Source organism: Haliotis rufescens, unplaced genomic scaffold (assembly GCF_023055435.1).
Source record: "Haliotis rufescens isolate VD_foot unplaced genomic scaffold, xgHalRufe1.0.p SCAF_7, whole genome shotgun sequence".
In the NCBI taxonomy this organism is placed as follows: Eukaryota; Metazoa; Mollusca; class Gastropoda; order Lepetellida; family Haliotidae; genus Haliotis; species Haliotis rufescens.
Window position 1 is genome coordinate 50,954,232 of NW_025964361.1, and position 12,673 is coordinate 50,966,904.

Below are 12,673 nucleotides of genomic sequence, written 5' to 3' on the forward strand. Positions count from 1 at the left end.
TGTTGTGATGTGTGCATGTATTACCGTATTTACCATATTTTTGGATTATTACGGAGTGAGCTGGCTGTGTTTGGTACAAGAGGACATGCAAGTAAGTTTGTTGTTTTGGATGGTTTCAGCTTGAATGTACTTCGAATGGTATACTCGTCACGCCGAAGACCCGGGTTCGATTCCCGACATGGGTACAATGTGTGAAGCACATTTCTGATGTCCCACGCCGTGATATTGCTGGAATATTGTTAAAAGCGGCGTAAAACCATACTCGCTCACTCACATGCTATACCTAGAACATTGACTGTTTGGATACATCGTGTCACAGAATAATGCGGTGTGTGAGAAAATGGCAGAATCTGATATTTATTGACTTTGAAACCTATACTTTGTTTATTGGGATAATCTTGGAATGCATGCGTTGTTTTCATGTGCGCAAACGCTTCAGTGGATTTCCGGTATACCGCAACTAGCGTGAATCAAGACAATGGAAATAAAGTCTTCGATAGTCGTAGAAGTTGAAAAGAACATGAAGGCATTATTCGTTTATGGTAACGTCTTTATTGTTTTGTAACGACGTGAAAGGGCTACATGTGGCCCTTCATCAGGATGTCAATCACTGGATTATCTGGTCCAGAATCAATTATTTACAGACCGCAGCCATGTAGATAAAGTATATTTTTTTCAGAGATTATCCATTCAAAAATGTACAATAAATTACGGACAGTATCTCTTACTCATAAGTACCTTCCAAAGTCGGGGACGGATCAGGAGGGATATTATAGTATCAACAAATAACCATAAAGTAACTGCCATTATTGTTTACCGTCTACAAAAAAGTTCTTTTTCTGTCTCTAAATTTATTTCTGGGGTGACCATCACGTGATTTTATCGAATCTTGAAATGCATTCCAAAATGTGATATCAGTTGTGTTTCAGGTTATACCACATAAGTATGGAATAGTGTCACTGACAGTAGCTTTTATCTAAAAGGTATGAATTATATTTAGTCAATATGCAATGATGTTGTCACCCCATAAACAAGGTATAAGTTACAAGCAAACTACACAAAGAGTGAGTGAGTGAGTTTGGTTTAACGCCGCTTTTAACAGTATTCCAGTTATATCACGGCATGTCAGCTTAATGTGGGAGGAAAGCCCGAAGTGATGCAGGTATCAGACGTTTACCACTTCGGTGAAACCCACGAGCACGGGTATGGTGCTGACAAACCTAGAAACATAATCGTGGCGAACCGGGATTCGAACCCACAATCATAGGTTTCTTGCGGGTTCAAGGGACGCAACTCTGCACAGCGAATCAGCTACCCGTGCCCCCTACACAAAGATAAGCTTTAAGATGTTGTGTCCTGCTGTCAACTGTATTTGGTGTGACTAAAGATTTCATTTAGGAGACAATAAAAAGGCAAACGCTTTGGTCGAGGCAAACACATGGTGTGAAGCGGCATTGGTTGAGTCCTTTGTTGTGAGTGGGTTGTCGACCCTGATTACGGAGACTCCGATAATAGCACAAACATATTTTTCTCTCATCGTAATACGCTACTTTTTGACAGGCACCGAAAGTATTTGTATCTGCTTTGTAAGTGAAGGTAAGATTTGCACCCCCCCCCCCCCCCCCCCCCCCCCCCACCACCCCAATCAGGGATCAGTATACTGTGTCTGAGTGGGGTATTCATGTTAAACGCACGCACGCACGCACGCACGTCGCTATCAAGGTGCAATAATCTTGGATGCGACGTTAAACTCCATTTCACCTCATGTCACCTTAGTTTTCAAAGATCTTTGACATTTATAGGATAGGCATATATGCTGTAATGACAACTGTGATAGTATATCGGTGTGATTAAACTTGTGAAAACATCTTTCATTGCATCTGAATATCAATATGATTATGCATGTAACTACACAGGTTTGAATAGTAAGACTCTTTTACCAGTATGGTATAAATTTTACTTTAAATATCCTGTTGATCTTAAACTATCCAAATAATAATAACATGTATAGATTATAGAATGGTCTCAATTATATCAAAACCATGACAGTAAAGTTTCAGCGAACTATAATACTGGTACTATCGCACCAGCAAAATACCTGTTTGTAATTACTAAACGTTGTTGAATATTGTGTGACCCAGGTACTTGACACACAACTTGAAAACATACGTTTGCTCCAGAGATGATGTCTGAAGATCAGAACTGGAAACATGTTTACCCATTTTATAACAAGTACCAAACATGTGAAACTTCTGGATTTCCAATATAGATTCATCTACATAATTATGTAAAAAGAACCCCTGAGATTGAAGTTAGTCAGTACGAATAAATGCTCGTTTTGTAAGATGGAAGGAGAATGTATTCTTCATGTCTTCTATGCATAGAACATTGTCAATAATATGATGGTACTGCAAAACCACCTCTCACAAACAATCAGTTTCAACTTCAAAAACTGTATGTTTTGGTTGTGAACTCTTCACTCCTCAGCAGGCAGGACGAATATAAACCGATGTAGTAAAATCGGTTCAAATCATTTAAATTGATGGATGATTTTAAGAAAACAATTAACTAAAACTTTAATTTCAAAAGAAAAATGATGCTGATGACAGTTTTAGTAAAATGAGAAGATAGCTACCAAACATGGGGAGAATAGATGGTTAGAACCAGATTAAACAAAGACACATGTTCCCAGAAATGCCTTTTAAGAAAGAGTGTGAGTGTGTTTTTTGTGTGTGTGCGTGCGTGCGTGCGTGCATGCGTGTGTGTTGGGGTGGGTGGTACTGTGACGGGAACTGCCTTTTCGTGTAAACCTTCATAGCGTTTCATAAACACAAGTGGATATGATATACTAATAGACCGAATGCTGGGAGCAACATGTTGCTCTGGCGCCTGTCTACAGCTAAAACGTATATTTGACAGGTTTTCTGCTTTGAAAACATGCGCTAGAATAAAGGTTCATTATGTAATGTGAGCAGCTTTTATTCCTTGATCTACCACCATACGTAGGTGGTACGGGCAGCCATACTATTGTTGTCTTGACCTCACGTTAGGCAGGACGAAGCGAACTATCACAATTGCTATCCACTGTGTCAGGTCAGCATTCCTAGACACCAGGAGGTCAAACACTCTTTGATGGCCTCGAAGAGCTGCGAACACAATTGGAGTCAAACCACTTTGTCCACCTAAGTTGATGTTGGAGGGTGACAAGACATGTTGTACTCTAGCCGTGTTACCTCCATTACAGGCATGATGAAGTAAACTATTACCATGGTCATCCCGCAGTGTCAAGTCAGCCTTCTGTGATACGAGGAGATCAAACACACGTTGGTGTCCTTTACCAGCTGCTACCATGACTGGTGTGTGTCCATACTGTCCTGTAGTATTGATGTTAGAAGGTGACACCAAATGCTGTACTATAGCTGTGTTACCACCAGCACAAGCAAGATGAAGTAAGCTATTACAATCGCCATCCACCAGTGTCAGGTCAGCCTTCTTTGACACGAGGAGATCAAACACACTTTTGTGCCCTTTACAAGCTGCTACCATGACAGGTGTACGTCCAACATGGCCTCTGGTATTGATGTTAGAAGGGGACAACGTGTTGTACTATAGCTGTGTTACCACCATCACAGGCATGATGAAGTAAACTGTCTCCTTGGTCATCCACCAGTGACAGGTCAGCCTTCTTTGACACAAGGAGATCAAACACACTTTTGTGCCCTTTACAGGCTGCTACCATGACTGGTGTAAGTCTATACTGTCCTCTAGTATTGATGTCAGAAGATGACACAACATGTTGTACTATAGCTGTGTTACCACCAGCACAGGCAAGATGAAGTAAGCTGTCTCAATGGTCATCCATCAGTGACAGGTCAGCCTTCTTTGACACAAGGAGATCAAACACACTTTTGTGCCCTTTACAGGCTGCTACCATGACTGGTGTAAGTCTATACTGTCCTCTAGTATTGATGTTAGAAGGGGACAGACGTGTTGCACTATAGCTGTGTTACCACCAACCATGGCAAGATAAAGTAAGCTATTACCATGGTCATCCATCAGTGTCAGGTCAGCCTTCTTTGACATAAGGAGATCAAACACACTTTGGTGTCCTTTAGATGCTGCTACCATGACTGGTGTAAGTCTATACTGTCCTCTAGTATTGATGTTAGAAGGGGACACCAAATGCTGTACTATAGCTGTGTTACCACCAGCACAGGCAAGATGAAGTAAGCTGTCTCCATGGTCATCCATCAGTGACAGGTCAGCCTTCTTTGACACGAGGAGATCAAACACACTTTTGTGCCCTTTACAAGCTGCTACCATGACAGGTGTACGTCCAACATGGCCTCTGGTATTGATGTTAGAAGGGGACAACAATGTTGTACTATAGCTGTGTTACCACCAACACAGGCATGATGAAGTAAACTGTCTCCTTGGTCATCCACCAGTGACAGGTCAGCCTTCTTTGACACAAGGAGATCAAACACACTTTTGTGCCCTTTACAGGCTGCTACCATGACTGGTGTAAGTCTATACTGTCCTCTAGTATTGATGTTAGAAGATGACACAACATGTTGTACTATAGCTGTGTTACCACCAGCACAGGCAAGATGAAGTAAGCTGTCTCCATGGTCATCCATCAGTGACAGGTCAGCCTTCTTTGACACAAGGAGATCAAACACACTTTTGTGCCCTTCACAGGCTGCTACCATGACTGGTGTAAGTCTATACGCTCCTCTAGTATTGATGTTAGAAGGGGACACCAAATGCTGTACTATAGCTGTGTTACCACCAGCACAGGCAAGATGAAGTAAGCTATTACAATCGCCATCCACCAGTGTCAGGTCAGCCTTCTTTGATACGAGGAGATCAAACACACGTTGGTGTCCTTTACCAGCTGCTACCATGACTGGTGTGTGTCCATACTGTCCTCTAGTATTGATGTTAGAAGGTGACACCAAATGCTGTACTATAGCTGTGTTACCACCAACACAGGCAAGATGAAGTAAGCTATTACAATCGCCATCCACCAGTGTCAGGTCAGCTTTCTTTGATACAAGGAGATCAAACACACTTTTGTGCCCTTTACAAGCTGCTACAATGACAGGTGTACGTCCAACATGGCCTCTGGTATTGATGTTAGAAGGGGACAACACATGTTGTACTATAGCTGTGTTACCACCATCACAGGCATGATGGAGTAAGCTATTACCATAGTCATCCATCAGTGTCAGGTCAGCCGTCGCTGATACTATATCAAACAAACGTATTTGTCCGGCTTCTGCTGCTTTCATTACAGGTGTATACCCATAACGCCCTCTAGTATTGATGTTAGAAGGTGACAACACATGTTGTACTATAGCTGTGTTACCGCCATCACAGGCAAGATGAAGTAAACTGTCTCCTTGGTCATCCATCAGTGTCAGGTCAGCCTTCTTTGACACAAGGAGATCAAACACACTTTTGTGCCCTCTACGAGCTGCTACCATGACAGGTGTATCTCGAAACTGTCCTCTAGTATTGATGTTAAAAGGGGACAACACATGTTGTACTATAGCTGTGTTACCTCCATTACAGGCACGATGAAGTAAGTTATTACCATGGTCATCCACCAGTGTCAGGTCAGCCTTCTTTGATACAAGGAGATCAAACAGCCTTTGGTATCCTAGACTAGCTGCTATCATGACTGGTGTATCTCCATTCGGTCCTCTAGTATTGATGTCAGAAGAGGAAAAGACATGTTGTACTATAGCTGTGTTACCACCATCACAGGCACGACGAAATAAACTAATACCATAGTCATCCACCAGTGTCAGGTCAGCCTTCTCTGACACGAGGAGATCAAACACACTTTGGTGTCCAGCTGCTGCTGCTACCATGACAGGTGTAAATCCATACTTTCCTCTAGTATTGATGTTAGAAGGTGACAAGACAAGTTGTACTATAGCTGTGTTACCACAATCACTGGCAAGACGAAGTAAACTATTACCATGGTCATCCACCAGTGTCAGGTCAGCCTTCTCTGACACGAGGAGATCAAACACACTTTGGTGTCCGTGACCAGCTGCTATCATGACTGGTGTAAGTCCATCTTGTCCTCTAGTATTGATGTTAGAAGGTGACAACACATGTTGTACTATAGCTGTGTTACCACCTTTACAGGCAAGATGAAGTAAACTATTACCATGGCCATCGTCCAGTGTCAGGTCAGCCTTCTCTGACACGAGGAGATCAAACACACTTTGGTGTCCGTGACCAGCTGCTATCATGACTGGTGTAAGTCCATGCTGTCCACCAGTATTGATGTTAGAAGGTGACACCGCATGTTGTACTATAGCTGTGTTACCACCACGGCAGGCGTGATGAAGTAAACTGTCTTCATGGTCATCCACCAGCGTCAGGTCAGCTTTCTTTGGCACGAGGAGATCAAATACACTTTCGTGCCCTTGACAAGCTGCTACCATGACAGGTGTATGTCCATCTTGTCCTCTAGTATTGATGTTAGAAGGTGACAACACATGTTGTACTATAGCTGTGTTACCACCCTCACAGGCATGATGAAGTAAACTATCACCATGGTCATCCAGCAGTGTCAGGTCAGCCTTCCTTGATACGAGGAGATCAAACACACTTTGGTGTCCATGACAAGCTGTTGCCATGACTGGTGTATGTCCATCTTGTCCTCTAGTATTGCTGTTAGAAGGTGACACAGCAATTTGTGCTATATCTGTGTTACCTCCAATACAGGCATGATGAAGTAAGCCATTACCATGGTCATCCACCAGCGTCAGGTCAGCCTTCTTTGACCTGAGGAGATCAAATACACTTTTGTGCCCTTGACAAGCTGCTACCATGACAGGTGTATGTCCACCTTGTCCTCTAGTATTGATGTTAGAAGGTGACAACACATGTTGTACTATAACTGTGTTACCTCCAATACAGGCATGATGAAGTAAACTGTCACCAGGGTCATCCATCAGTGTCAGGTCAGCCTTCTTTGACACGAGGAGATCAAACACACTTTGGTGTCCATGACAAGCTGCTACCATGACTGGTGTATGTCCATCCTGTCCTCTAGTATTTCTGTTAGAAGGTGACACAGCATGTTGTGCTATATCTGTGTTACCTCCAATACAGGCATGATGAAGTAAGCCATTACCATGGTCATCCACCAGCGTCAGGTCAGCCTTCTTTGACCTGAGGAGATCAAATACACTTTTGTGCCCTTGGCAAGCTGCTACCATGACTGGTGTACGTCCATACTGTCCTCTGCTATTGATGTTAGAAGATGACAGGATATCTCGTACTGTAGCAATGTTACCACCTAAACATGCACAGTGTACTATTGCATTCCCGGACTTGTCCCTAATGTTCTTCTTTGACATTGATTTCAAAATCTTGTAACAGCCATTTGATCCTGCCTGTGCTGCTTCCATGAGTGGAGTTTTGCCTTCATCATCTACAGAGTTCATTACAACAGTCTGAAAGAGGTCGCTATTGTGTTCTTTTAACAAATTTAGTATCTTCTGCTGTCCTGTCCTGCACGCTTTATGTATGATGGTTTTGTAATTTTCAGCAGTAGTGACTGTATCGCCACCTTCTTCTAATAGATAAAGAAGTGTTTCAGAACTTCCATGGCTAGCAGACAGCAAAAGCAGGCTATTAATGGTGACACCAACGACTTGATGTGAACATCTAGAGAAAAGCCACTTTAACAATGCCACGTTGTTTTTAAAAACACAACCTGCAAAGGATTCTATGATTTCTATTTGCGTAAATTCTTCACCAGTTTTCTTTTCTATATATTTGGGAAACTTTGAACTATGTCCAAGTACAGTCCAGAAAAGGAAACTCTGGCCCATTTCTCTTTTGTGAAACCAACTTTCTTCAATGGATTCATCAGGTTGAAGTTTTTCAAGAAGTTGAAGAACTATTTGGTCTTGTTGGAGAATGGGGTGTGTCACTGATTTGGAAAAATGCCCATCTTTTATTGACTTTGCAAACCGTGTGGTTAGAATGTCATAGTAACTTTCTGAGATGTAGATGACATGAAGGTGTTCATCAATCTCAGTTGCTGGTGCTGGCTGGGGTTGCACTCTCTCATATATGAAGTTGTCACTGCAGTGAGTCAGCACAAATGTTGGACTGATCTTGTACAACGCACAAGCACAGGCATCATGGATCGAAGAGTGGGCAAATCCAACGGTATCGCCATGTGTGAAGTATGTTCCTCTGAAGCTCTTTGATGCTTCGTACATTCCTGCACATGAAGCTATTGGGAACAATTCTAACACATTTCTAATCATATTGTCCAGTACCTGGTCCTTTCCTGCTGATTCCAGCTTTGCCAAATCTAACTTCTCCTCACACAGTAGCATAAGAACCAATATGGCTGATCGATCAGTTTTTGATGCCAGTAAGCTTTTAAGTTCTAATCTAAGATAAAACAGTGGTTCCTTGAAAAAGTTCATTTTATGTCTGGAAAAGGATGGATTTTCAAAAAATATTTTACAAGTAAGTGGAAATCCAAACACAGAATCGGCATCCCACAGGTCGCCTTGTAGCATGTCTTCATAATCTGTGTCATTTTCATTGTGGAGGTTTCTGTGTTTCTCAAATATTGCTTTCTTCTCTACTTGAGTATATCTGTGTTTCGTTTGTGTTGTTATATCCACCACTGTTTGTCCCTTGAACAACGAGAACCCCTCATACTGCATCTGATCAAGCCCAACTTGGAAGTTGTAGGTCTTGGAGGTAAACACAACACGGATATCCTTCGAAGGTAGTTGTGCTGGGTCCGAAGCTCCAGTACTCTCCTTTTCTCCTCCTTTCTTAGCTGGATGATTTCTGAGTGAATGTTGTTTCCCTAAAGCCTTCTTGCATCGCTGTAAGTGAAGAACAAGCTTACTCAGACAGGGTTTCAGCTGGGAAACATCTGTAGATAGTCCAACCGATCCAAACATATCATCTATGATCAGAAATACTCTAGGTGCTGACCTCAAGAAGCTATCCAAGTCAAATTGATCAATCCTGTCCACAAAAGCAAGCTTGTACCCGTTTCTTCTGTATTGTGAACCCAACATAAGAGCTGTCGTGGTTTTCCCTTCTCCTGAAGCACCACAGATGGTGACATGGCCAAATTCCTTCAGCTTTATTTTGGCAGTTCTGAAGGCTTCTGCTTCAACAAAGACTTCTTCTGCGGCTCTTATTTGTAGGACAAGGGTAGCTTGAAATGAAAACAGAAAATCATTATATCTTTCATGCATGTAATACAATTAGAGATGCTAATGATGTGTCGTTTTCAAACTACTTTGTTACAAATAATAGGAAGGGACTGCCATATGAGAAAGTGTTTTGGTAAGAGAGTGTTCGGCAATCTAAAAATCCTAAAGTAGGCAACAGCGTCCACCAGGACAATCCCATAATCCCACATGGTGCCAGACTCACAAGATGCTTTAAGTACTATTAGTATTCTAAAGAAGGATTGTTCCACGAATCCACTCCAAACCCACAGTAGACATAACAAATGAATATCTCTAGACGAAATAAGTAAGCTCATATACAAATTAGTTTCTGGAAAAAGCAATTGATTTTGTAATTTTCATTGCTTGGAAGAACATTTAAAATTTGTTTGTCTATTAAATGGTGTTATGACCACAAGCACATTATTTAACAACAACAAATAATACTTTGATATATCCTTGCATCTCCCAAACAGATTGAATATTTATCTATGTTTTCTTTATGTTTTTCTTCACTATTCATAAATTTATAATATTGTTTCTCAAGTTCCTTTTTCTTTGCCTGTTTTGAGACACATTCTTGAATACAGCTGATCATGAATTGTTTCTAAATATACACAAATCATACTCACTATCTATTCATGTTTCAATTAGTTTACGATATTGTCTTGTTCATACAGATGTCACGCAAAGATGGCACAATGTTCTTCCAAGCATGAAGAAATATCTTTCAATTTTCTGTTACAAACACAAAGACAACCCCTGCTATTGTATGCCCCGTAGTCACTCAGTACAGTCAAAGGAATGGTCGAAGGAATACTTTAAGCAAAATGTTCACTTACGTGTACATATGACGCACCAGACCAAGGTGAAAATATCTATTAGTATGTAGGTTTGAAATGTTGGCGGTTCATTGTGTAAACTACACGTCTTGTGTCTGGATCTTATAATTACGGGTGGCGTCTCTATCGTTGACCTAAGCAACTTTCGCCAGTTATTCAAATATGAACCATAATATTACCAATTTAGGTCACAACTTTATATCAGTTATGGATGTTGTCGAAGTGTATGTAACAAAATGGACCAATAGAGAAGAACCTTTTGAATGTCCAACAGAGTGTGTAAATTTGGTGTGCGTGTTGTCATATATAGAATGCACAAATTTAAAACTTAGGTCTGCAAGTCCGCTGGGACGTTACATCCACAAAGTGAATCAGATATACTGGTACAATAGAAGTTGGCTAGGGGATGATTTTTAATATTACAAAATACTGTCGTTTTCAGCAGTAACGTGGTATAGGACACTGTTTCATGGGGCGATAAGAAAGCGGACCCTCTCTCATTCCAGACACTCTCTCATACAGCGCTATGGTCTGATCACAGTTGAAAAACAGACATTCAATTTATGCTCAAATTGACATTAGATCATATATTACATATATAGAATAATAAACGACCTTTGAGGAATTACCGATTATATGTCCCGAGTGAATAAATGGTGTTCTTACAGTATTCTTTCACGGGGTAAAGATAATCTGCAGCCTATTTTTCAGATCGTAATGAAATGAATTTGTGACGTTAACAATGGATGATGTCATATGGCTTTAATTGACGGATTAACATTGAAAATCGCTTAAATGCACATGTGCAAATATGGGAAAGTAATTACACGAAGATACAACCATTATGGATAATATTTATATGTCATAGAACAGTTTACTTCTAGATTATAAATTATTATATGTTTTCTTTCCATACGTATTAGCTCCAATACAAAACTAGAATAACCTGAATCATGGCTGACATTGCCTACCTTCACCAACAGTCCCTGCAGGGGTCGGTCCAGGAAATACGTTCTGCGTACCAATATTCTGAGTAACGGCTTGAGGGACTCCGCCTGAAAAACAGTCCACAGCGGTAAGGGATTAACTGAATAAAGTATGGTTTGACGGACAAAAACAAATTCAACAAAGAATCGACACCGTCCTGGTACTATGGAAAAAATCCTCTTTTCAACAGGATAGCATCCAAATAATCTTTCTAATCAGCACCAAAATTCCGACTGTACTGCCTAGAGTGTGATCAAGCTACCGGTATTTGATAATTGTGACAGCAGTATATTTTAGGAGAGAAATAACACCATATTTAATGGAATTCAGTTGTTGTTAATATTAACATGTCTCATCATTATCATGATGAACTACGTTTCTGACCTTGCGGGAGTGCATATATACAAAAGGCGGTAAAGTACTGTTGGTTATCTTTTAGACATTTGTGAAGGACAAAACTAAGGTTGTGACAACAATTTTACCATCATTCAATATTAGTTACCTAAGTTTTGATACAGCGAATTCCCGAGAGTCAGAAGAGCAGCCAACTGAATGTTTACTGCCCATATACTCATATAAAACAGTTCAGGGTTACTGGTATTTGTCATAAACTGCTATGAATATCGTTTGTCATATCTTTTTCGACTGAAATTACTTTTAGCACTTTGGTATACAGATCTGGGAAAAAATAGTGATTTACAGAAGTGTGGTGTATTAGGGGTGTATTGAGAAGGGACCAACAATTTGTGACCCTCATGAAGTGGCAGGACATCACTGGTGGGTGCTGCAATGTATCTGCCATTGTGACTCAGTGTGTGCCTACGTTCATGGCACGTCAATAGTAGTGTAACACATACAAAGGAGTCATGGCTACATCGTAAATGCCGATCGAAGTCTCCGAATGCCTTCTAATGACAGACCAAATCAATAAATAGTAGAACAAATTTTTCTTTCATCATATGACTATACTGCCGTTATTTACAAGCAGTGAAAGGAAAACTTTTCATAACTACTTGAAGATCCGGGGTAGAATAGGTCTTCAGCAACCCATGCTTGTCGTAAAAAGGCGACTTTGGTTTGCATAAGAGATGACTAACGGGATCGCGTGGTCAGACTCGCTGACTTGGTTAATGCATGTCATCTTTATCTCAAATGCAATGATCGATGCTCATGATATCAATCACTGGATTGTCCAGTCTCGATTATTTACAGACTGACGTCATATAGCTAGAATATGGCTGAGTGTGGCATTAAACAACAAACAAACATGCAAACAAACAAACATAACTTCTACATACAGACACAATAACATACCATCAACTTGCTAATAAGTACCGATCATTTCTAATATGAAGCCCCATGTAATACATGATTAATATATAGACCTGTGATTCTTCCATGTCACTCGACATGGATTTAATAAGCTCATAGTCTATATCTTTGTATGAACACCACTATTTTCTATTGTCAGGTGTATTTGTTATAAAACAAATCATATTGTCATCATTCTGGAATTCCCCAAACACGAAGTCTGGCACAGGATCATAAGCAAACATCTCAAACTCAAGTAAACAATTCTTCTTCAATCTGACCTTAGCGTCA

The 12,673-nt window shown here is 40.7% G+C and overlaps 2 protein-coding genes across 9 annotated transcripts in view; both read right to left on the minus strand.

The window, feature by feature from the left end:
* Positions 1 to 2,735: 2,735 nt before the first annotated feature.
* Positions 2,736 to 12,673, minus strand: part of LOC124111218 (serine/threonine-protein phosphatase 6 regulatory ankyrin repeat subunit C-like) — a 108,626-nt gene continuing 98,688 nt past the window's right edge. For all 8 annotated transcript variants that reach the window (XM_048387305.1, XM_048387303.1, XM_048387302.1 and 5 more), the window contains 2 exons: positions 11,056 to 11,139; positions 2,736 to 9,226 (listed from right to left, as the gene is read on the minus strand). In XM_048387305.1, the coding sequence (XP_048243262.1) occupies positions 4,317 to 9,226; positions 11,056 to 11,139 (4,994 nt within the window). In that variant the 3' untranslated portion in view covers positions 2,736 to 4,316. The remainder of the gene's footprint in view (positions 9,227 to 11,055; positions 11,140 to 12,673) is intronic.
* LOC125376237 (integrin-linked protein kinase homolog pat-4-like) lies at positions 3,025 to 3,546 on the minus strand. Its single transcript, XM_048388208.1, has one exon. The coding sequence runs from the start codon at positions 3,544 to 3,546 to the stop codon at positions 3,025 to 3,027; it is 522 nt and encodes a 173-aa protein (XP_048244165.1).